This window comes from Aspergillus pseudonomiae, assembly GCF_009193645.1.
Source record: "Aspergillus pseudonomiae strain CBS 119388 unplaced genomic scaffold BDV37scaffold_178, whole genome shotgun sequence".
NCBI classification, from domain to species: Eukaryota; Fungi; Ascomycota; class Eurotiomycetes; order Eurotiales; family Aspergillaceae; genus Aspergillus; species Aspergillus pseudonomiae.
Window position 1 is genome coordinate 12,473 of NW_022476170.1, and position 24,587 is coordinate 37,059.

The 24,587-nt window shown below is 48.7% G+C and overlaps 8 protein-coding genes and 1 non-coding gene across 9 annotated transcripts; 2 read left to right on the forward strand and 7 right to left on the reverse strand.

The window, feature by feature from the left end:
* Positions 1 to 766: 766 nt before the first annotated feature.
* On the reverse strand, positions 767 to 3,904 carry BDV37DRAFT_277129 (uncharacterized protein; the record flags this gene model as incomplete). Its single annotated transcript, XM_032085691.1, has 2 exons — positions 767 to 3,567; positions 3,787 to 3,904. The coding sequence occupies 2 exons, from the start codon at positions 3,902 to 3,904 to the stop codon at positions 767 to 769; spliced, it is 2,919 nt and encodes a 972-aa protein (XP_031934476.1).
* Positions 3,905 to 4,607: 703 nt separating this feature from the next.
* BDV37DRAFT_289656 (dienelactone hydrolase family protein) lies at positions 4,608 to 5,531 on the reverse strand (the record flags this gene model as incomplete). The annotated part of the gene is made up of 4 exons (XM_032088520.1): positions 4,608 to 5,215; positions 5,276 to 5,323; positions 5,377 to 5,447; positions 5,503 to 5,531. 4 exons carry the CDS (start codon positions 5,529 to 5,531, stop codon positions 4,608 to 4,610), a joined length of 756 nt encoding a protein of 251 aa, XP_031934477.1.
* A 791-nt stretch (positions 5,532 to 6,322) lies between these two features.
* BDV37DRAFT_66548 (uncharacterized protein) lies at positions 6,323 to 7,485 on the reverse strand. Its single transcript, XM_032091030.1, has one exon. It carries the CDS (start codon positions 7,271 to 7,273, stop codon positions 6,404 to 6,406), a length of 870 nt encoding a protein of 289 aa, XP_031934478.1. The 5' UTR covers positions 7,274 to 7,485; the 3' UTR covers positions 6,323 to 6,403.
* A 685-nt stretch (positions 7,486 to 8,170) lies between these two features.
* On the reverse strand, positions 8,171 to 10,635 carry BDV37DRAFT_292366 (putative G1/S-specific cyclin Pcl5; the record flags this gene model as incomplete). Its single annotated transcript, XM_032089168.1, has 2 exons — positions 8,171 to 10,151; positions 10,212 to 10,635. 2 exons carry the CDS (start codon positions 10,633 to 10,635, stop codon positions 8,446 to 8,448), a joined length of 2,130 nt encoding a protein of 709 aa, XP_031934479.1. The 3' UTR covers positions 8,171 to 8,445.
* A 5,440-nt stretch (positions 10,636 to 16,075) lies between these two features.
* BDV37DRAFT_t242 lies at positions 16,076 to 16,165 on the forward strand. The gene has a single exon. It is a non-coding gene; the product is annotated as a tRNA-Tyr (tRNA).
* A 2,284-nt stretch (positions 16,166 to 18,449) lies between these two features.
* On the reverse strand, positions 18,450 to 19,131 carry BDV37DRAFT_266380 (uncharacterized protein). The gene has a single exon (XM_032083908.1). It carries the CDS (start codon positions 18,831 to 18,833, stop codon positions 18,567 to 18,569), a length of 267 nt encoding a protein of 88 aa, XP_031934480.1. The 5' UTR covers positions 18,834 to 19,131; the 3' UTR covers positions 18,450 to 18,566.
* A 273-nt stretch (positions 19,132 to 19,404) lies between these two features.
* Positions 19,405 to 20,946, forward strand: BDV37DRAFT_289659 (uncharacterized protein; the record flags this gene model as incomplete). The annotated part of the gene is made up of 2 exons (XM_032088521.1): positions 19,405 to 19,854; positions 19,906 to 20,946. The coding sequence occupies 2 exons, from the start codon at positions 19,405 to 19,407 to the stop codon at positions 20,944 to 20,946; spliced, it is 1,491 nt and encodes a 496-aa protein (XP_031934481.1).
* A 630-nt stretch (positions 20,947 to 21,576) lies between these two features.
* Positions 21,577 to 21,781, reverse strand: BDV37DRAFT_266382 (uncharacterized protein; the record flags this gene model as incomplete). Its single annotated transcript, XM_032083909.1, has 1 exon — positions 21,577 to 21,781. Exon 1 carries the CDS (start codon positions 21,770 to 21,772, stop codon positions 21,578 to 21,580), a length of 195 nt encoding a protein of 64 aa, XP_031934482.1. The 5' UTR covers positions 21,773 to 21,781.
* Positions 21,782 to 22,731: 950 nt separating this feature from the next.
* BDV37DRAFT_266384 (uncharacterized protein) lies at positions 22,732 to 24,566 on the reverse strand. The gene has a single exon (XM_032083910.1). It carries the CDS (start codon positions 24,221 to 24,223, stop codon positions 23,105 to 23,107), a length of 1,119 nt encoding a protein of 372 aa, XP_031934483.1. The 5' UTR covers positions 24,224 to 24,566; the 3' UTR covers positions 22,732 to 23,104.
* Positions 24,567 to 24,587: the final 21 nt, after the last annotated feature.

Below are 24,587 nucleotides of genomic sequence, written 5' to 3' on the forward strand. Positions count from 1 at the left end.
CAACTTAACCCCCCCTCCTCCCTCGCCACAAACCAAGTACGTAGGTCACTAAGTAGGTACCTAGAGTCCTAGTCCCAAAAGCAAAAGCCACGTAAGGCACCTTCACCTTCACACCAAACTCAAAATACTCAAGACTACCTAACCCCCCACCAACTACCATCTAGCCTGGATATGGAGTAGTAGACATTGAACAACGCAGAGCATATCCAGATCGAGGCAAGTGCCCGGCCGGTGGTGAAACGACGAAGGATTCGTAGACTGGGACTAGGATTGCGACTAGGTCTGAATGGGTGCTGGGTGCTGTGTTGGGGTTAGGGTCGGGTCGTAGGTGGTTTTTTAGTAGCCGAGGTTTTTTTTTTCCTTTTCTTGGTTGGATATTTGAGGGCTTTCGTAGTGTGTACTACTAGTATGTAGTATATTGGGTTAATATGGGGTTGGAGTATGGTAATATAGTACATAGAAAATAGGATAGCTTAGTTCACTTTGTATACATCGCTTGTTAGATCGCATGGAGTAATAATCTGCTAACTTGATGTTTGGTTCGGACTCTTTATATTCCTTATTTGACTGTTTTACATTTTCCTTCTCTCGAGGTTCCCTGGTAAAGCATGTTTCACGGCAGACTTGATACCAGATCAATCCTTGGTAGAAAAAACGAATCCATTTAATATACGGAATAATACCCATATATATAACTCGAACAGTACCCTCCGCCACTCACTCTATACTAGTCCAAACTACCATATTAAACTCGCCGACATCGCTATCAGATCTCCTTCAAACCAGGCAGCGTTTGACCAGACAAAGACCGGTTGACACCGCCATCCACGCGCAGGACGACTTTCACGCCAATGGCCCTAGCTTCTCTGATACAACACGCTAGACATGTCCGTCCGACTCGGCCAATGAGAGCATTATATCCAATTGAAGCGCACCACGCCCGGGCGAAGGTTTCCCTTTCGTGGCCGCCGCGCGCGTCGACAATGAGCACTTCGTGCTTCTTATGATGGTTGCTGCGATAATTGCTGCGGGGGCTTTCTTCGAGGAAAGCGTCGTCGGGAGCACAGTGCTCTGGGAGGGAGTCTAGCAAGATGTGTTTATATCTGTACCCGCTGTGGAGAGGATGGCCTGGGAGACGGTGGTGTCGGGGACTGGAACTGCTGGACGGCGTCGACGCGCCACTCCCAGTGGGACATGCGCAGTGGTACGATATGAAGTTGCCCGGTGGGCGGCATTCGTGAGACGTGATGAACCGGACGTTGTATCTCAGTTGGATGGAGACTTTCCAGGGTGAGTCAGTCCCGGAGGCGATCGAAAAAGTCATAATGGCCCTGTCAGCAATGGGATGCGGCGTGTTTTCCAGGGACTGCCCGTCTTTCCCAGAGAATGTCAATGTCTCGAAGCGTATTTTCTTCGGATCTTTCTCCAACGGAGTGTCCAATGGTAGGGAGAATGCGCCGCTGACTCGTTCGCCACGGCCAAGTGGTGTCGACTCATACGCGAGTTTGTTTCCCTGACAGATGCGCGGCTTTCCAGGCATTGACAGAGGCGGTTGAGCAGAAACCTCGAACCATGAATTGTCCAGCGATTGAACTGTCCAGGCATCTTGGGGCACGACCGCGCTTCTTATCCATCCAAGGCACTCCTTTGTATCTTCCAAACTGGCCAGGACCCGGCCGACAACGCACTCTTTGCTCCACCAAGTCATTCCATTGTACGCAAATCCACCATAGAGGTTTGCAATGGGCCCTAGTTTTGCGAGGGCATCTGAGTCATTCTCCAATATCGTAGCCATCAGGAGGTGGCTGATCTGCTCCCCGGGAAATACAAAGCCGGACAGCCAGCTCCGGGTAATCCAACCACCAAGCTGCACAGAAGCCGTCTGATCTTGAGAGCAGTGGAGGGCTATCCGTCGGCGGGATGGGCTTCTGGTATGCATTTCTTCTTTACTAAAAGCCGCACCAACTTCTGCGGGCAGCATATTGCACACGGGCTTGTTATATGCATTAGCAACTGCTTCACTCAGTTGACCCGACCCAATCGCAGACTCCAGGCGCGCTCTGAGTCCATCAAGTCCTGGCCAGCCAATTTCTTGGCCAAACACAAGGAGCCCTTGGAGCTGCTGGTCAAGATATGTTGGGACCAGGTTGCAATTCCAGGCGGACTCGGTGGACTCGGCGGCAGAGCCAGACAGCGATCTATGGAGCAAGTTTTCGAAGAAAGAGCGAGGGTTCTTCTCATGATGCCTTTCACCCCTCGAGTGAACCGTTTGTTCTACAGGGTCGACGCCAGGTTGGTCAGGCTCGTCCGCCCTGTAGCCGATGTCGAATGTATCCATAAAGCGTCGTACCACCACCAAGTCCCAGTCTACTTTACCACTCCGTAGCTTCTCGAAATCATCTATGTCTTTAGCGGTGATTTGCAACTCTTTGGAATTATCTAGAATGCCCACCCGGACAGTAGCATCGAGACGGAGAAGTAGTTCCGCGGCGAGGAGCATCTGAATAAGGAACCACCTGCGCTCGAGTGTTGGATGCATCCAGGGTTTTGAGCACGTAGAAGGGTCCAAGAGATCACCATCCGGATGAGGACCGGCCTCCCAGAGCAACTGCCCTGCATAGAGACGCCACTCGGGAAGACTAAAATCCACCCACGCACCCCTTGCGGCGAGGGTCATTGTCAATGCCCTAATTTGAGATTTGAGACAATAAGCCAGGCTGGAGTCCGCGAGCAGAGGCTTGGAAGGGGGGTAGAGGAACTTGGTGAATAGGCCGCTGTACAAGTCCCGCGTAGATTCGGTATCAAGGATTGTGGTTGCTTTCTGTCCGTGTAATAGCTCACGACGAAGGTCTGTTAACGTCCGCAGGCGTTCCACTAAGCATTGTAGATTGATGTCCCGCACGCCAATCTTTTTCCAGGCAGATGGGCCATCACGGAGCAGCTGTTTCCGGTCATATGCAGCGCCCCAATTAACTTCATGGTAATGCTCCATCATTTCATAAATCTCCGAGGCCGGAATCGAGGAAAGTTGTATGTAATTCAATCTGATCTTTGGTTCCTCAGGATAACGCACAGCATCAGCAACCGGGAGCTCTAGGAAATGACGAAACCCAATAGTTCCTGGGTCCTGCCCGTTCATTGACAGCATGTTTGGTACTTCAAAAATTCCAATGTCGAAAGTCGCTCTCTTGGCGCCTCCGGTCTTTCTCCAACTATTGAGATGTATCGGCTCGTCTTTGGAGATTACCCACCTGTCAGGAACAGGTAGGTGGGCATGCAACGTACATACAGTATATGACGGATGGGGTAGTGGCTTTCTGTCCCACAGGTTCTGGATAGTAGGATCGTGGTCATCGAAGGGAAAGATCACCTGTGGGTAGTGATGATCATACTTGCCTCTTTCGAGGAGGAAGAATGGGGCTCCCGAGAAAAGAGTCTCAATGTCTTCTTTGCTGAGAGCGTATCCTGGGGACGACGTGGCATCATGTTTACCCTCATGGTTGTGCTTTTCTGCAGATAATCCATGCGCCGGCGGTGAGCTCTGGGAACCCGTGTGGTATTTTGCAGCTGTTGCCGTGGATTGGTTAGAGTGGTTTGCACGAGTCTGTTTCTACGATCAGATCCATTCCAAATTCTCTCATCTGACGGAGTATAATAAATCAAAGAAGGAAAAGCTTACAGCATCATGGTCCCTCTCCGCTGTCGACACCTCCATTTCCGAATCATCTCGATGCCTCCGGAACAGATCTTGAAACACGTTTCTGTCGTGAGCGCCACGACTCTGACTCGGCGCGTTTGGAACAGATGCCCTTCTTCTCAATCTCAAATTCGAGTTGCTAGGCACGCCATTGTCTTCTGGTGGCGCCCCAGAGACGGAATGCCGACGGCCGAAAAAAAAAGCCATCGTCTCCTTCGTGTCGATGTATGTTAGGGTAATTTGTTTCGCATTCCTATGCTTAGTTTATGGCTGAGAAAGGATTCCCTAGCTGTTCGGCATGCCGAGGTAAGTCGGCTATGCGTTGGTGCCCAAAGATAAGTGGATCCTCAGTCGTGGGAATTGACTGTCAAGCGATATCCTCGTTTACATGGTGAAGGGCCATCTCCTGAGTCGACGCTTTATATATAAATCGCCACTGAATCGTTGAAGGGACAATTCAAGATCTAGACTAAAGGAAGAAGTTGAGTTGAAATGACGGGAGGTGATAAATCGATGACGTCGGGCTAACTACGGGCCGACTGATGTTACCTGATCCAGTAAGAACCTCAGGGACCGTTTTATCTTCATGGCCTGACAAGGAATGGGGCAATAGACATCCGACTCCCGATTTATGCGCTAACCGGGCCGACTTGCATTAATATACGTAAATACACAATGTACCGTATAATAAACAGCACTGTGGCATGGTCTGGTACTTTGAGGTTGATGGACCCTGATGTCAACCAAATCAATCTAGAATACCCACGCCCGCCACTGTTTATGCAAGAAGGTAAATCGAAAATATGTGCGTTTTTCTTTTCTTTTGGAGACATTAGACTAAAGTAACATCAAGGCATCAGTCATTAGATTTTCCAAACTCCCCCACGGCTATTTAGTCTAATTCCATCCCTTAAGCGTGCTTGTGGAGGAACTCCAAAGCAGTCTTGTATCCTCTCTCGTACTCCTTGCGGACTTCGGCATCCTCGAGATTCGAACGGGCTGCCATCCAGCCGTGGATCTGAGTGGAGAAAGTCTCAACGTAGTTCGCGACCTTCAGGTTGGAGCCGAAATCCTGGACATCCTGGGGGTTCTCATCCTTGGACGCGAGCACGGCCATGGGGATGGCGACCGACTTCGCATCATCTGGGGCGAGCATAGCGGGGTGGCACTGCACGGCGGCCTTGAAGATCTGGTTGTCCTTGCCCGAGACCAGGGCGGTGATCTTTCCACCCCAGCAGTAGCCCAGGATGGACCAGGACTCGAAGCTGCCATTTTGGGCAAACTTGTTAGCTTCCGATACAACACCTGGGATCTTAGAAATGGTGCTGGGGGGAGCGGCCTTGGTCTGGAAGAAGTTGCCAAGCTTCTGCTTGTGTTCCTCGGTCTGGGGAGGGAACCAGGTGATGTCGGCGGGCTGGCCTTCGAAAAAGTCGGGCATGAAGACCCGGTACTTCTGCTCATTGGCAGTGGCGAGGATGTCAGCACCCTGGATGGTCTGGTCGAAGAAACCAAAGATGTCTGTTGCCTTTTCTTAGCTACCTGCGAGCTGGGTGTGGACGGCGAGTAGATTTCACGCACCGTAGATGACTAGGATAGCCTTGGAAGCATTCTCCGGGCCGGTGACATCTGGGAGCTGTCAGTAAGAAACAATATACCAAGCTACCTAGAGTGAAACATACATGTCTTCAAGCCATTGATGGTCTTGTATTCACCCTTGGCCCGGTAGTCCTTGGAGACAATGGGAGGGATACTGCAAATCATCAGGATGGTTCGATACTGCCCAATTCGGAGAAAAGAAGACTCACGAGCAGCAGGCTTTGCTAACACCAGACATGGCGGCAGAAGGGCAATGGAATGGTCGAAATGAAGATGGCGGCGTTTTCACCGATGAGAGGGACCTTCGCAGAGGAGATGTTAGAAGCTGTTTGTAGAACATATTTAGTAAGGAAATAACGCACAAAGAACCAAGATAGGACAATTGGTGACTGTCAAACTTGTAATAGCCAAAGGAAGTTGCTGAGTGTGGTAAGAGAGTTATTTCGAGGGATGAGAGAAGGAAGACCAATGTTTTTTGACTAAAGTATCCGAGGTATCGCGTTAACCCCACCTGGATTACCGACGTCATCGCCGCGACATCTCGGCAGCGTCTACGGTAACCCTCAATTTAGCTTTGATATCAACCCATTTCTCCATGATAGCTGATGTTTTTAGTATGTAGATGTTCAGAATTATATTCTACAGATTCCCAAATTCAAGACTACCCGTGAAGACTGGCGTTGGAATCGTGAATTCTTCTCCTACGCTGGATGAACGAATACCCGCGAAATGTGGGGTCTTGATACACTCACCCAGACCACTTTCTGCTGTACAATAAACTAATCAGAATATTTCTCAAGATAAAAGACTCTGCGGTTTCATGCAGCGTCTAACATTAGTGGTTATCCTTCTTGTTAATCTAAAAAGAGCATGTCTGAATCTCGTGTCCGTGAGAAACAAATCATGGTATAAAAGTTATATTCAGAATTCAGACTACAGCTGTACGTAATGGACATAATAAGAAACGTATAAACCATTTACCCGTCCATTCATGCAACGTAACCTCATGCCATCCATACTATAACCATTCTCACCCAAATGAATCCTGGTCAGTCTATCACTGATAATAGCACAAGCCACCAGTAGCTCTCAAGTCATCCATCGACGCCATCAATACCCTTTCTCGCCAGGAAGCCTCACATCCTCCCAGCCCCGCCCATCCCCAATACCCGGCAAACTCTCCTCCCTCCGAATACCCTTCCACTCGGTCACATTCATCCACCCAATCCGCTGGAACCCGCCGAAGCCACCGATCCAGTAAACGTGAGTGACAACCATGCGGACCCAGTGGCTTCTGTGCGGTGAGCCCGGCCGCTCCGGCAGCCACACCCGGGCATCGGGGTGAGCTTTAAGATAGCAAGACCGAAGAGCCGCCTCCGTGTCCTCCGGGGCAGGGTTCGGGAAGGGCTCGACGTACCCGAAGAGAGTAACGCGGGGGAGACCGGCAGGGCTGAGCGGGAAGCCGGGCCAGAGCGGCTCAGTCTCATTCAAGTGGTCCCACCAATCGAGGGTGATGCTGATGTTAGAGCCTGCAGCAGTGTTGCGGAAGGTGGTTTCGACTTCGAGGGCGAGGAAGGTCGGGTCGCCGTTGCCGCCGTTACCGCTTGTAGGGGGGAGGGCCTCGTCGCAGTCTGAGACGTATTCTTTCTGGCTGATGGATAGGCCGGCCACAGCGGCTGGGACGTGAACGTCCTTCGGGTTGTGTGAGAAAATGGTGGAGGCGACACCGGTGGTGGAGAGAGCGAGGAGTCGGCGGGCCATCAGGGTGGAGGTGAACCATGATGGTGCGGCTGCTGCCTCTGGATCTTTGTCGAAAACGTCAACGTTGTTCTCAGAGGTCGAGGGAAAGCTGTAAGTATCGCCTAGGACTGCCTGGTCGGGGGAGGCATTTTCGGCAGCTGAAAGGGGGACCGCTACAGCTTGGAGGAAGAGCAGAGCTAGTGTGGAGACGAGAGCGAGACCTCGGTCAAGACCCTTCATGATGAGCGTTCGCCTTGAATATAAAAAGGCGAGGTGTGTATAGTAGGGATTTAAAGCAGAAATGGAGCTTTGAAGAAAGGGATCTGTTCAGCAGGAAGCTACGCCAAGAATCCTCCCCTCACATTGGAATCCGGATGGTCTGATGATCAGGGTAACAGTGAGGGGAACTGCAGCAACGCTGGATCTTGATCTTATCTGATCACGCTAGGGTGTATATAGTTAAGCGTGCTATTCACCTGACTAGGGCAACTTCCGACTCCATCCGGAGGTTCCGGCACACTCCGGCATTGCGGCCTGCCTCAGGCTGCCATGTATGACAATGACTCACCGGTCGTTTGCAGCGCCACGCGATCGTCCGATGCTCACCGAAACATAGAGAACTGGAATAGCCGTTTCAGTGACTCATGGCCTCTATCACGAGACTATGTCAGATACGAGTCGTCGCCTCGTGTGGAGGACTGCCAGCTGGTTCCATGGTTCGGCCGTCTCCTTGCATAAAGACGATGATGACCTAAGGCAAAAGAGGGCATCACGACCGACCTGTAGTCACACACATACAACATACAATGGAAAGGAACGCTTACTAGGACCAGAGAACTCCTTCAAAGAATATAATATGCATTGTAGAACACTAAATCCGCCGCTACACCGTCGACCGAGATGACAAACAACCAAAGAGAACAAAGCACAAAAAGAAACCCTGCCATTGCCGCACACTCCAGTTCATGATAGTAGTAATAGTAATAAATATCCACGATATGGAACAAAGTAAATGATAAAAGATAGTGATAAAACCTCCCCGTCGTAGATCATACACTAGTGGACTGCGGGTTACAGGACCACTGCACCAGACAGAGGTGGGCGCAGACTCCGTCGCAGAATTCCAACCAAATCCAACCAACACCAGGGTATATACAAGACGAGAAATGATTCTCGACAAAAGAAGATATGAGATAAAGTTCACACAAAACTTTTTCCCACCGGATGTCTGCGTTTCCGCCCTCTGTAGGCGTTGAGGCTAAATCAAGATCACTCGGTCGACGAGTTCAAAGGTCGATAAGGATATTATGCAATAAACAATAACTTTTCCTTTCTACAGAAAAAAGAAAAGAAAAGAATAGAACAGCAAGCGAACCTGTCCACTGCATAAATGTTCCGTCCAGCGAACGAATCTAACCCAGGTAGTCCGCGCGCACGCTTGGATTCAGTGCAATCTTTCTCGCTTCACTGCCGCAACACGCACGCTTCATGCCCGCCGGTCCAGAAAGTGGAACGTTGTAATTAAGAGCATGCAGTTGGGCAGCCGTGAGAGATTGAGTACGCTTAGGCCCAGCGTTCAGGAACAGATCAGCCATGTTTCCATCAGGCAACACAGTGCCTTCACTGATGGTATTGGCGTGCACCAAGTGACGGACGTGGTTCTGCAACGCGAAATCATCTGATCCGGCGCGACCGCGTTTCCGACACTGGCGCTGGTTTCCACTCTGTTGGCTCGTCTGGGTAGCACGAGGAGCGGAACCAGACAATGCACAGAGGCTCTGGGCAGCCTCATGAGCGGATGTCATATCAACAGGAGTTCCCAAGGAGAATTTAGACAGGTCCGAAACGTGTCCAGTAGATCCAGTAAAGCTTTCGGGAGACTGATAAATGTCATTGTAGGAACTCTCGTCGATGGGGGACGCAATGGTCACGGCCTTCCGGGTCTCCTTCATCGAGTTGTTAGTACATCTAAGGGTAGCCTGAATGGCCAGACGAGGCAGGACAGGGCCCGATGTAGTCGAAGACATCGAAGAGGACCGAGACGAGTTGGCAGACAGAGTCGAGACATCCGAAACCATCGAATCTGGCGAAGACGCAGAGGAGGTCGAGCGAGCCAAAGAAGACCGGCGTATCATGGTCGGGTAGCCATCAAACGAGCCAGTCTTCGGGCAAAACGGAAGCGACGGGCGCTGGTCGAGGGTCGACCGCGCCATGCACATGTTTTGCGCCTGGGACATGGCAGCGCAGAAATAGCGCCGGTGAGATGAGAAGGAGCCAGCACTCGCAGCAGGAGTGGAGGCCATGCTCGACTGGGGCGTCAGCTGCGGGGTAGGCAGCGTAGGAAGCCGTGGCAACGACGGAAGGGATACATTGAAGCTGTCAGCCCGAGAGGCTTGCTCAAGAGTTGTAGGAGTCCGCTTAAGAACAGGCGTCTCCGATGGGATGGTGGAGGGTTCACTCGCGAAAGTAGGGAGGAAAGAGCCTCCCATGGAGGCACCCCGAGGAGACGGAGAGCCTGCCATCGATCCGGAATCGGAACCCTCCATGCTCGTGGGAGTCATCGGCTCCATGTCGATTTCTTCCAACTCAGGAGTAAGTCTTGGGATGACTGTCCGCCAAGTCTGGCCTTCGCCAGGAATGCAACCAGCACCAGGAGTATACTTCAACACAATATCAGTCCACCGCTGGAAAGTGGCTTCGGGGATGTGTAGTTTCCAATCCACTGCTTGGAGAAACATCAACTCGTTCTGGTTGATCTCCAATGTATTCAACCCAGAGATTTTGCTCCAAGCGCGGGCGGAGTAGTTTCGGTCCTGGAGGTATTTGGAGGCAAGGATCAGGGCGGCAAGAAACATGCGTCGACCACACTGCATAGCCCGACAGACGGACTTACTCCGAGTCTGGTCATGGGCCAAATCGTGACTGGGCACGTGTGGCTTGATCTTGATCAAATAATACAAAGCCACTTGCAACGTGCTGTAACTGGTCCGGGACCGGCGGAGCGTCTCCTGGATAAAGGTGCGCAGAGGCAAAACCCCTTTGCAACCTGTAGTCGAATCACTTCGGAGCGCTACGGCGGACAAGGGCCAGATGGTCTCGACGATCTGCGACGCGGTGTCTTGATAGATACAAATCTTTAGCTATGGGATCGTACCCAACAATATCCGACTGCACTTACCGACGAGGTTGTCGACAAAGTTCACTTTACGCTCCGACTGACGCAGCAGACAGGGCGGAGGCCGCGCGCAGGACACGCCGTTGGACTGGATACCGCTGTTGGTACGCCGCGGATGCCGACGCAATTCCGGAGGAACGGCCACATCCACAGCCTTCACAGCGTTGCCCCTCAAGGGTGCACGCGAAGGGCCCAGTCCCCTTCCTGCTGTTTGGTACTCACCGTCATTTTCCCAGATGACATCAACCGGGTTCGTCGAGGCGGAAGAGATGGATCCGTGGGAGGACACTCTATCGAGAGAGAACACCGACGACGAAGAGGAAGATGCGGAGGAGGAAATCGACGATGCGTAAGGGTGCGCATACGACGCTTTGTATGAAACACTAGGGTTTGGTTCTTTCAAACCCAAAACGTCAATCCCTGTCATATTCCGGAGAGCTATCCAGATGTATGACCTGATTTACTTCAAGCAGCAAGTAACTCAAAAGACCAATCAGGTGGACGGCAAACTTGTGTGGAGTTATCCGACGCAAGACCAAAGATACGGCAAGGTGCGCTCGTTCAAAAACCGTGAGAAAATCAAATATACCGTTGTGCAATAACCGTTAACGAGACGCTGTAAGACAAGAACCGTCTTTTATTCACAGGCGACGGCAGGCCTTCGAAAAAGAATTCGCCAGGGTGTATGGGTATCAAAAATAAAAGGGTGGAAAGATCGGGGGGTTATAAGGTCATTCAACTATAAATTGAATGTCAAGGGAGGTCGGGTAGAGGATGAGGACGTATATCGGGTTTTAGGGTAGGACGTATGAGGTGTAAAAAATCGAAGGGAGGCGCAAACAAAAAGTATTGTACCGATCACCGGTTGTAGATTCCAGGGCAGATCAACCGAAGTAACGTACGACAAAAGACACGTAGAAAGCGTATCGGGTCCACGCGACTTCCAAGACGACAGGTGCTGTATGAGTCAATCGATCTAGATGAGAGTAACAGACTTGTCGGACTTTCGGAGATCAAAGGCGGAGGATTCTGCAACACAGGTGACCGGAACAAAGTATTTCGAAACAACAAGGTACATCTTGATACTGTGGGGAGTATGTAGTTATAGAAAAGAGCCGCTACGACGGCGGACTGTTAGCAAGCAGGCAGATCCACTTGTGTAGACTGATGCTTGTCCAGGCAGTCAGCTGTCTGTCAAGAGGCTCTTAAGAGGCGATCGACTTGTAGTCTGATGGCGAACAAATACAGTCAGCAACTATGGAAATCCCCAGTTTTTCATATGCTTATGACTCTTCCGTAGTCAGGGAACCGCAGGTGCGCTGCCTATTCTTTGGAGGGCGGAGCGGCAGACTAGGGAAATGACTAACTGGGGGGCGACCCAGTCAGGAAGCAGGAAGTGGAAGGGAAGAGCAGACAAAGGGGATGGCGAAATTTCAAGATCAGGGAGGAAATTCGGCCAGTGGCACCAGGGAAAGGGAATGATATGGAAGGAACGTGACTAACAAGAAGATTCTCTTATGAGGGAATGGGGGTTACTCACCGTGGCCTGTGGCAAGAGTGGCGGAAACTGAGGAACAGAGCGGACCGCAGGGACCACGTTTTTCTGCCAGAACGACAAGCTCGAGAAAAATAGAAATCAACTGATGAGTGGAGAGGCAAATGACAAAAAGGAAAACAAGATAAATCGACTAATAGTCACAAAAATAAATCATATGGGAGATGACTCTTTCCCCAAAGAAAAAAAAGAAGAGCAGAAGAAGAGGTTGTCCGTCCCTTCTTCAGAAAGGATGACTGGTAGAGGAAAAGGAAGAGTCGTAGGAAAAGAGGGAGAGAGGAAGAGAGTCTGTCAGCCCTGTTGGCGGTAGTGTTCTGAGTCGTACAGTACGGCGACGGGCGGGCGGTACTTAGAGGTTCAGGGCGCAGGGACGACGATCGGGAACGGATGATACAGTATGACTCTTTCACTGTCCACCCGAGATAGGGAATTCTGGGCCCGAATTGGGCATTTCATTGCAAAGATCCGCTTTTATTCTTTTTTTACTTTCTTATTACATTTTTCTTTCACATCAAGACAAATCATCATGTTGGGCTTGATCATCTGGTGCTTTCAGATTTGATTGGAATTGTAATCATCCCCCGTTGACATTATTCATCGATTCGATCTCCGGCTTTGATGTTACTCGGTCACCATGCAATACGGTCACTTTTTGCAGTAGTGTCAAAAACTTAAGGGCCGCTCTCGCTCAGTTCCATGCATCATGATATTACTCTTAATAATAACTTAGAATTTTATATATATCTCAAACCCCCCAGGATCATATCGTTGAAAAAGAATACAAGTAATATAGTAATTAAATTGACCCCGATCGGTATTATCATAGTGGATCCTATCTCTCCAGAAAACAAAAGCTCTCCAGATATCAATCGTATGGAGATAGAGTATCGGACTTGTACCCTCATATCAGAACCGAATGACTCTACCGATAATCCGTCGCGATATCGGCAGCATGAAGAACCTTAGTAAGTACAGCTGTCAACCATGCTGTCGAACATTGAATCGGTGCAGACAGCACTAATAATACATCCATGCATTCTCGGGTGTAATTTTACATCGAATGACAATAGAGTTATCATCAGGTGCAAATCAACAATGGGCGACGAGATATCCACAACGTAATAACTATTCGACATGATTCAGGATGGGATCCTCCCCCAAGTGCAACAGACTGCAACATTGTTCCCAGCCGCCGAAGAAGTTTGGTTCGGAGCCAGTGCACACACAGTGTTTCTTCTGCCGCGCTCGTCAACGGCCCAAAAGGGTGGTGGTCAGCCAACCACCGCTTCTGGATTTGGCCATTTGCCAGTCCGCGCCACCGGAGGATTACAAGTTTTTTTTTTCCTTTTTTTTTATTACACTTTACTAAGTTCGGTACAGCCTAAACAGCAAGGCAGTGTAAGGCCGTGGCTGTTCAAATACACCAAATTTAGGTCCATTTGATTTTTGACCATCATGACAGGTCCTGGCGCCTGGTTACCGCCTATTTTCATTTACCGATCGACCTTTGTGTCTCCCGTATACTAGACAACTAGCTAGTTATACAATTCAATAGAAATGCAGATAGGCAACTAAGGTAATCACCGGAGACGGTAGTGCATGAAGAACCACTCAGCCAACTGTCCCTGTGGAACCGGCCATTCCCGAAACGGCGGTAGTTCCCAGGCGCCAGGCAACAGGTTACAGAATGAAAGGGTGAAGGGAAAGAAAAGACCACCTAAATAAATATTCTCGGCACATGGCAACTCTCGATCATAAGGTACATATCCATGTCTTCGATGCATCTTCTTACACAAGGTCACCTGCAACCTTACCCTATTAACTTTTGGATCGGCTAATCGTATCGTTAATTTATGAAAGTCCACCTGAGAAAAAAAAGTCTTTCTGCTTCCCCCCCTTTTTACCTCCCTTCATGATCTGGGGTATGTACTTAAGTTTAGGTAGAATCGACCCAGACTAGGCAGCATACTAGACGGGGGGAACTGGGTGTACCATGTACTGTACCTGGCCAACACCAGTCCAGATCTCCTGATGTGTAAGGGTTAATGCAATCATCATCCTTCATGTTAATTGCTTTTCTAAACCACCACCCTCCCTTCCACCTTCCTTCGCAAATCTAATAATACTATCACAAAACCATGGCTGTGTCAATACTACCCCCTCCCCTATAGACACACCACGCAACGTCACCATCGATCCAAATCTCTAAATATACCCCAAACACCATCCAAGCCTCGATGTACATCCGCACATACATGCCGTGAGTATAACAGTACATAACCGAACATAAAAAGTCTAATAATAGTTTAGCCTCAAAGACCCGAAAAGGAAGGTTGGCAAGAAATGGAATTGGAAAGAGAAAGGCTGAGTAACCACTTACGTCGTGCACTACCTAATCCATGACACCACCTACCCACTTTCAGCAGTAAATCGAGTCATGGTCTATTCCGCTTCGGGTTGAAGTTTGTTTCCTGAGGTCGAAGGAGGGGTGTGGATGCCTTCCCGCCAATGAGGTTTGAAGTATTGTTGCCGGGGGGCCTTTAGGGTGGGGGGGCAAGAGTTGGAGAGCCCCGCATCTGTTAGTCATGATTTCTTGTGGATGGAGGAATGACTTTGAACTTGGGTAGTATGGGTTGATGGCTGGTTGAGGTTGAGATGATATATGATGATTAGTTGTGTTTGTTCTTTGCTAAGGATGGCACCAGGTAAGTAGGTTTATTCTCACGAAGTTCGTATATACTAGTATATCCCCACGCTCATACATTCCTACCGTATCAACTCCATCAGATCAAAAAGAACCATCTATCTCGCCAACAAGCAATATCGGAAAACAAAGAACCACAGTAGTACGCTGTAAGAAAAGAATATCCACTGCGCGATCAACACGAGTCAATCACAAGTGCTAGTGCAACAAGCTAAACCATACCCTCCCAACCTTAGTCGAACCCTAGAACTCAAAGCGAAACCAACCAGAACTGGTGTAAATTCCATCCCCAAGACACTCTCACTATGCCATCATTTGCGGGGTCGGAATCACAGTTCCATCGCAAAGCTGGGAGAATAAAAAGTACTGGTTCCTGTGTTCTTGTCCGACCAACAAAAACTCTTCCCTGTCTAGAACCGATGGTGTAAGCTTGACACTCGCCCCTTCGGGCAACTTGCAGAAGGATGATATATGCTAATGCATGCATGCTGCTTCATGGATTCGCTAAAGTATGATGTTGGGTTGGTGTGTTTTGCCTTTGCTGATTGGTAGGGGATGGTGTTGTATTATGGAGCTCTGGGATATATTCTAGAGTATTATTCGGTTAGAGCAGTATGGATATGGTTATATCAACTGATGTGTGCTTCTACCACTGTATATCTCCCTTTGTCCAGCATGGGCTTGTATATGCTCCAGATCCATCATTAGACGCTACGAGGTCATCTGCGATCGGTCCAAACTTGCTCTGTCAATGCAAGTACATCGTCAAGAAGTTCCTATGGCTTCAATCAACCATCAATCAATCAAGTTTCTATTAACTTGTGGGGCCTAATTAATTGAATATCTAACTATGCAGGCACTTTGCCAGCGAGACTCAATCTGAACTAAATATACTTTACACTGCGTAATATCCCCAGGTCCTATGGTGTACGGATATATAGAGAGAGAGAGAGAAATGCATTATACCCGAATACAGCCCCTATTCAGGAGCTCTTCTCAGGTCGTCAACAGCCATTTAATAGTACTAAGCAGCTCTCATTAACAATTGTGTCATAAATAGGCTTTATATATATTGTAGATGTAACAAAGGGTCTGAAATAGCGGTGATTATTGTAGACTACTTTTCCTCTTTCCCAGGCCTTATACTACCAATTATAAGGTTGATTTAATAGTTTAAAAGTCTGAAAATTGACTACGAGGTAGAAAGGGTGCAGTCTACTGGACGTGTCGATAAATATCGTGCTAAAATATGGGATTTTGCAGTGGAAACATGCGTTGGTAAGGCATCCAGATAGGTAGATTCCTAGATAGGTAGACTTCTAGCGTGTATTAGAAAGAGGTGATATCTTAAAGTAGTGGTTTCCAGGAAATGTGTGTTATAAGACAGCAGTATTCAAGGGAATTGGCTAAGCCCTCTATATACCTTTTGCTAATATTCTAGTTAAAAGATATGCTAATGTATTAACGTGTTCCCTAGAATAATAAAAATACAGCGATAGAGGCGATTTCATTTTAGCTCTTTGAGCGGAGGATCAGGCGTAGGGATGAGGGAAATCGAGTAATTTAAGCGATTTCAAACATTATATCTGTATAACCAGCACGTCGAAACCCCTGATGGTGTAGTTGGATATCACGTTTGACTGTAATGGAATTTCCTTTGTAATCAAAAGGTCGCTGGCTCGATTCCGGCTCGGGGGAGACAACTTTTTTGTTCTTTTATTTTTTTAATATAAAACAGGGTACAGCTAAGGCAAAAGCCTATACATAACTACATCTGCCATATATCTAAGGAAAATATCTACCTTTCTCTGCGTACTATGTAGTATACATAAGTAAGGGCTTGTTCTAAATTAAATCTCTAGAGATCATTTTGTGACTATTTAAACAATGTCTTCGCTATCTGCTTCTGTGGTGGTTTCTTCCGGGGCCCATCTTATTGCGGAATTAAGTATATAAACTCGGCGACACAGTGATTACCTGCGGATGCGATATGATACATAGTAGCATCATAAACAGCGGACTCTCGACTGCCACAAAGGGTCCTCCCTATCAGATGTCAATCCAAGTGCAAACGCTCAATACACTTTTTTGTGCTCTCCCCAGAACACAAGATTCCTGGTTACTGCAACCCAGGCGCGCGGTGCTGGCCCCAACTTCATAGTAGAAATAACAGTGTACCATCGGGTTGTGAATGAATGAAAGTTTGCGTTTTGCTGGAAGGTGGAAACGGTGAGACGAAGCGGTCATGATTTAGCCAAAATACTTAATATGAATGGTGAATATATTCCTAGCAAGCCTATATGACGGAACTACCATGGAATACTCTAATGGTGGCGGTGGTGTCTGTCTGCTGGTACTACCACTGTATAATAATGCAAAGCCTAACGACGCACGAATGACATGAGCATCCGGAACACCTTCGCAGCTTTATGTAGGTAACTAGCTTTTGTTACCGCGGAAAGAATTGCGGACAGATCGCAATATAGACGAGTTACAGCAAGGTGGAGTGAGGGTTGTTGTTTGACTGGTGTGCACCTTCCATGAAACAAAGGATGGTTTCGCATATAAATAAACCATTTATATATAATATCTGATAGATAACTAGTTTACCTGAGTTTTCTAGATTACTATAAATCCTCCAAAGATCTTATATAGAATATAATTAATTGAGGGACTCTGCGCTTGACCACAGAAGCGAGGCCGCCGATGGTTCATGGGAAACGGACAAGACGTTAACATACTCTATCCAAGCCTTAGGGCAGGAAGCTTAGTATTGGCCATCATAACTAGTGCTCGGAGCCAGCGTATCTTCGAGGATCTGTCTTTCAAGAAGCGCAGTTCATAAGTTGCTGTGGAATCTCTGCTTTCCCGAGTTTGGTACGGGCGATCTGGAGTCATTTGTCCAGACATCGAGCAGGACGAATCGTCAGACCACTAGCGCTATTGACCAAACTTGGCAATTGACACTAATCTACGTTCAGTCATCTTCGGCATCAATATCCTCAGACGGCGGTTTAATGAATTTGACTCTGTGAAAGAAGAATATCTCAAGACGGACTCTTGGCAAGACTCTTATCAAGGTAATCCTCACGTAGAGAGGCAGTATGAGGTAACTGTATACCACGATGGGAAGAAGGTCAAGCTCCTACTCCAGCGATATCGGTACTTTCTACATGGGCTAAAAGACCAAGAGAGCTTAATGAACCCCTTCTTACAAGTCTTTTCGGTGTGTCCACCATTTGACACTTATAATTCTGCAGTATTATGGTCCTTATGTTTGTTGTTTTCTTTCCATTCAGACTGGATTAATTCTGAGATCCGTGCGTAGTAACAGTGCCCGGCAAGGGTTCCCACGCCAGGGGCTTCGCACAAGAAGAGCGATAATATCGTGTTCGACAAGGACTGACTGGGCCAGAAATGTGACAGAAGTGATTCTATAATAGCATCAGAACATGCCTTGAGAGTCCCAGTCTCCCATCGGCTGACAGCACAGGTGAACTTTCACCCTCCGTCTCCGACGCCTCAGCAATCTTCTCAGAATCACAGGCTACCTGATTCGATGCTGGAATTTTACGTTGCCCGAATTCATGGTAAACCCAGCTATCTCTTCTCGCTATGTCTGGTACTCTTTCTAAATAGCTTGGGGTCCTCCCCTCTCCAGTAGGCCTCTGGGATCAGGAATAGAACTGGTCGGTTCGACAATGTTTTGTCAGACCGGTCCATTGGCGACATGCACGAGTGGACTTGGGGCCAACGACTAAAAGCCGTTTTTGCTTCGCTCAATGCATGACACTACGTGAGGAAGTGATTTTGACCCAACGAAGCAAATCGCTGTGACTCTATAAGGTACAAAATAGTAAAGTTTCCTAACGAAGAACTCAACACATCCGTACCATTTTAACCAGGAACCTCACCATAGAAACCCAATCCTTGGATGCGGCGAATTATTTGACACACCCACCGCAATCGTTGATTTCATTGGCGTCACCGTGCATAGCATCAATATTGCCTTGGATCGTGTGAACCTACGATGGTTATAATCGTCGCTGTACAATCTTGTGTTAGACAGAGGCAACATATAGGTGGCCGAGGCGCCCATTTAAACGCATCTACGGGCGTCTTCGAAGCCGATGCAATTGGTTCGAAAACATAAGGTGGGCTGCGTCCAGAATGTATGCCACCGGACGACTCGGCCGTCATCCTGCCAGAGAGAATGGATGCTGAAGATACTCAGAGTGTTCTCGAGTGCGTGTACGTCTCTAGAGTAACATCGGCTACCTTCCGATGATGATAGATCGAGGAAATGTGTCAGTAAACCAGTACAAGGACACAGACTCCAGGACAGCATTGAGCGGTGGAAGGCCATCAGGCCAATTGAGAGACTTCTTCCCCATCCTATCCACTCGTAGGAGTTGTCAGAGTCCCAAGCATAACATATGCCCCCCTAACAAGCCAGGAGTGCAACCAGACTTGTCGAGATAGCATTGCCGACACCCAGAATCGAGATAGTACAGTTAGAGCGGCGGAAGAGTTCATGTGCAAGACGCTGACACGGGGATATTTGTATATACTGGGGCAAGGGAATGCCGACCGTCGGGTTTATCAACTGGATCCCATGCGGCCTCTTCATCTCCGGTTTGTCTCTAACCGCTGCGATACTGGCGCCCACCACGGACGCCGTTGATAAAGTCGCGAAGTTGATGGTGGCACAAGCGGATGACCACTTCAACCCCAAAGAGGATTGGCGGCCTTGGCATGTTGACCTTTCTCCAGATCTATCTCCACTCACTCCTTGGGTTCTTCATCTCCACGCATTCTTAGGCAATAGGCCAGTGAGTGGGAGTATAACCCTGTGAACTTGACCCTTCTACGTTACATGAGGGCTATACTAGCATTCTTTTGCACCATAAAGCCCTCAAACCATCCGACCGGTCAGCATGCAGCGCGCGCTGCCGCTTCTCCACGGACAGATCAGTTTCTCCACAGCCCTAGCCGACGATGACAATGTCCTCCAAGAGCTCTCCTATCCCGAACGGCGACTCGAGTTCTATATATATCTTTACCAGAACCGCACCGTCATCGAGTCGATCGTGTCGTATCACATGAACCTAAACAAAAAGCAGACATGCCGTGTCGGGGAAGTCAAAGAGTGGATTGCCGGGAGCTTCAACGTGTGCATACCAGTTGACATTGACGGGCAGAATGATAATGCACCCAAAGGGCTCTCATTAGATTTCCTTTACCATACAAGGTCGGGGAGATTCAATACCCAGGAAATGCAGACGAGAAGCTTCGCTGCGAGGCTGCAACCTTTATCTGGATTCGGCAGAACTGTCCTTCTATACCAATACCTCAATTATGGGGTTTTGCGTTTGCGCAAGGACCATGTGTGAGTGAGTTGCTGGATTAATTTATGAGTCAATCTAAAACTGGCCTAGTTCACCGTGATTGAGCAAACCCCCTTCTTCAGCCGACTGAAATGGTATATTCACCGTGTAGTATCGTCTGTTTTCGGGTATCCGCTCCGACTACCTTACTTAAGTCGAAATTGCCCTGTTAACCTGACAGTCGGATATCTTATCATGGATCACGTCGGAAGTACCGATACTATGATGCTTTCTGAATCTTGGGATAAGCTACGCCACGACCAAAAGCGTAGTACCAACCTTTTTCGCGGGCTGAGTCAAATTATCCTATCCTTAGCTCAGTCTCCTTTTGATCGCATCGGATCTCTAACGATCGACAATCAGGGGTTTATAAAACATACCAATCGCCCTCTAACGCTCCGTCTCCACCATCTAGAGAACGAGTCTGTTCCCACCAACATGGACAGGGACCTTACATATTCAACAAGCGATAGCTACTTTATGGACTTGCTATCCTATCACGACAGTCGGTTGCGCCACGCCCCGAATTCAATACAGGACAAGGCCGATGGTGAAGCACAGTTGTCAACACTGACCATTATGCGAGCTCTTCTGCCACATTTCTCCTGCCGCGATTACCGGCGTGGTCCGTTTATCATGACCTTGACGGATCTACATCAAAGTAACCTCTTTGTCGACAGTGACTGGAACATTAAGTCCCTCGTCGATCTAGAGTGGACATGTTCACTACCGGTTGAGATGCTCCATCCGCCCTACTGGCTCACTAGTCGTGGGGTGGACCAATTATACAATGGAGAGCATCTCGATGCTTTCAGCAAAGTTCATGCCGAATTCATGAATGTCTTCGAGGAGGAAGAACAGGCTCATGCTCGGGCGGGGAATAAAACCTCCGGTCTCACAAGTATCATGAGGAAAGGCTTGGAAACTGGGAATTTCTGGTATTTTCACGCCCTGGAAACTCCCAAAGGTTTATATAATATCTTCCTAGAGCACATACAACCCAGGTTCTCGAAACTGAATGACGCTGGGATGGTGGAGTTTGAACGGACCATCTCGCCATATTGGACACCGGACATACAAAAAATTCCTTGATGGCAAGGTGAAAGATAAAGAGATTTATGAAGGCCATCTTCGTGACGCCTTCACAGCCGCTCAAGAAGAACCGCCTAACTTTGGGTCACCTTCTGTCAGTTGAAACATGGAATTGTTTGATGTCATGCTCGTCCCTGACCCCCAGTCTGCCCCGTGCTTCCTTGAGTCGCTGCTTGACCGCCAGCACTCTCATTCCAAGCACGCCGACGTGCTGCGTCTTTCCGGCTATCCGGGGCCCTCTTTCCAGAGGACGACAACTGCTCCATCGTCTTCTGGTCACTCAAGCCGACTATGACAGCATTGCGGGCCTCGCTCTGCTGCCTCCTGTGAGGCATGTCCGTCGACCATCTCGTGCTTTAAGAGTCTTCTGTATTCTGGAGCTTTCGTTATACTAACTCGGAATCCCGGTTCCCCGTAGATTCCCTAGAATAGGGCATTTAGCATAACCAACATGTCATTGTACGTCCCGCGCCAGTTACGATCGATCTCACAGCGCGGGATCTTGGTTAAAGAGGAACATTGCATACCTGATAGCACTGGGAAATATGCCAACTTTGACGCCCCCGTGGACTCGGCCGAAAACGGGTCGTCAATGCACCTCTTAAACACGCCTCCAAGGAACCCAGCACAGTTACCTGCGGGGCATCAAACTAATCGAGGGAAAAACTCGACCAAAGATCCAGAGGAAGTATTGTGTTGACCACATCACATCATCCACGTAGCAGACTACTACTACCCAATCCAGGGCAGATGCAGCTGCATATACCCCTCCCTGCACACCACCACTTAGCCATTTCACCGCACCAAAGAGCCTCCTCTTAACCATCGGGACCACAGCCACTCAAATATTGAGGCCATAAGACAGTGAAGACATCCGCATCTCCGGAGTAAGTATCCTATACCTACTGGCTATCAGTATCTCGAAAGACATCCTACCAAATAATCACCGTATACCTAAAGGCACTTAAGTATACAGAGAGATAAAAGAAAATAATACAATGATTAAACGATGATAAATTATTGATTACTATTCCTAAAGTCTGTATACATTGAAATGTCTACTGTGTGGTGGTGATCATGTGGTTAATCCAGTGCCCTTTCAGGCGCGTATAATAAAAGGCTGTATATAACCAAAACACCTGCCACACGCATGAAAAGAGATATCTCTGCACCATTCTTCCGCGTATGTTCCTCTTACTCACCATGTACAGAGTAGTTCCACATAGCCGAGACCTCAGCCTATATTGACCCCTCTAGGCTATCGTGTGGCGGTTCAACAAACATCATAGGAATCCCGATCCCCAGCGCTTTGATCGTAATACAGAAAGCGACAAAGCCCTAATCCAATGCGTGTGCATCTGAACGGCACTCGCCGTGTGTGACCTAGGTAGGCCCTTCGAGGGATCTGGTAACTTGGATATGCGTGTTGCTTGGAGCAACTAAACCAGACAATCCGGACAGGACACTAAAGCATCCAAGAATCCAAGGAGCTTCATAGCATTGCCTGAGTGTAGGATACGATCAAAGGATATATTTTCCGTGCAAGCTGGGCTTTTTTTTTTCTTCTTTTTTTAATTGACTTTCGGAACGTGCTGGACATCCATAGAGGTGAGAAGTATGGAGAAGTCGGATTACGGGGAACAAAATTTGATATACATCTGAATTTATGAAACCTACGGCGCGACAATTGCCCGAACTTCTTTTACACTGGAGGTGTGTGTTTTGTAATATGGTAATGTTTTATTGTGATTGTAATGATTGAATTATGTACTTGAACATGAATATTATAATTCGGCTTTCATCTAGTAGGCCTATCTGTTAGGCCTCGTTGTGTCGGCCCACCTGCCGTATGCAAGTATGCACACGGCAGGGGTCTCGTCCAAATGGCGAGAGCCGGGCGCGATGGGGTATGCTTTGTATACTTTGTACATGAGCTCCTCCCGTGGGTATCTATATGTAGTTCTGTCCATCCGAAGTCACTGTGGACTTCCGTCCTGTCTGTGTTTGTGCTCGGTATATCAGGAGACTTTTGCACGTCGTGATCTCATAACTCGTCATTCGTTTGAGGAAGACAGCTCAGTGGCTGAGAGTCAGGTTGGGAGGGACGGGCGAGGATTGGAGGGGTTAGCTGATAAAGAGAAAAGGAGAATGCGGGGTGTCACCCCGGGCTATCTGTTGATGATTTTGATGGGAGGCTCTTCTGCAGATGGAGGGAGGTAAAGTCCACCGGACTAAGTTCTCGGTCGGGATACGGATGGTTCGTGTGGGTTTCGCCGCTCCATGAATGGGACATTTCCGAGCGGCCGGTCTCTTGGTCTCGGGAAAGCCCTGAATGCTCGAACATGGCGATTGAAACGTCGTCCGTGTCCATCCAGGGGTGTGTGCGCTGGCGTGTGGCTGGTATTGCATGTGTGAGATCGGATGTTACCCGGGTTGCGTCAACGAAATCGGGGAACTCCGACGTGCGGCGGGTGACCGACTCGGGCTTCCAGACATGGCTGCGGACGAGGTGCACCAGCTTGCCCAGCACGGCGAATTCTAGTTTCAATTTGATGCTATATACCACGCCTTTGATCATCGTCTCCATGATGTACATGTCCTTGTACTCAACCACCAGCAGGCCGATGTCCATTAGGATACTGACCAGGTTGATGGCGACCAGCTGGTACATGATTTTGCGTTTGCCTCGGTCGGGGTCCAGGCGCAGCATGCGGATTGTTTCCCAGATGTACAGACCGGAGATGATAAATTCCTGGATACAGAAACCGGTCATCTGGATCTTCTCCATGATGTTATATCCGTTGATGTAGGCGGCCCGGCCACCGGCCAGGTTGGATCCATATGTTAAAACAGTGGTGGGCACGTGCAGGATAATGGCGTCTACGATGATCATGGCAAGCACGCGGCGGAGAATGCGTGCATTGCCCAAGACCAGATGCAGTCGCGAATAGAGAACCAGGGACTGGCCGGTGACCATCGCCCACCAGCCGATGGTGATGAAGGTGACAGAGAGCCATGTTTGGTCGGTCAAGTTGAAGAACTTCAGCAGGAAGCCAACCTGGTAGGGCACAAGACCGACGGAGGACGCGATGAACAAACTCCAGAAGTAAAGGCCATGGTACTGGCTAAAGGTGACGAAGACGAGGATGATGAGTTCGATAGCATTGTACCAGGTGACGGCGGCGAGGGTCGCAATGGCAATCTTAAAGCCAATGTCGTTGCCGGTATAACCCCCGGTGATACCATTCCCGGGCGAAGCACCAGGCCCAGAGACCATGTCGAGTTTAGAGGCTCGTCCCTTTAAGCGTTCGGATAGATACGAGGCATGATTTGGCGTTTGTGGGGGAAATCTAGAGCGGAAAGCACATCCACCGTAGGAAACAGGCCCAATAAGCCTCCGCGAGAGGTGGAGTATGTGTTCGACAGAAGATAGATGGGGTAAAAAAAAGTGGGAAGTCAGCAAGAAGAGAGGAAGAGGAAAAGGAAGAGATGAGCAGATGAGACAAGATTAACTGGTCTCGTCAGGTGAGAGGCTGTGACCTATTTTCTGGGGCCGATTTTCTGGGGAGTGGAGATGAAGAACTATAATAATCGTCGGTAGGTACCAAGGGGAAAAAAAAAAAAAAAAAAAAAAAAAAAAA

Coding starts and splice junctions, on each gene's coding strand:
- BDV37DRAFT_66548 (XM_032091030.1), bottom strand. CDS start 7,273: ATGAAGGGTCTTGACCGAGGTCTCGCTCTCGTCTCCACACTAGCTCTG.
- BDV37DRAFT_266380 (XM_032083908.1), bottom strand. CDS start 18,833: ATGGCCTTCCACCGCTCAATGCTGTCCTGGAGTCTGTGTCCTTGTACT.
- BDV37DRAFT_266384 (XM_032083910.1), bottom strand. CDS start 24,223: ATGGTCTCTGGGCCTGGTGCTTCGCCCGGGAATGGTATCACCGGGGGT.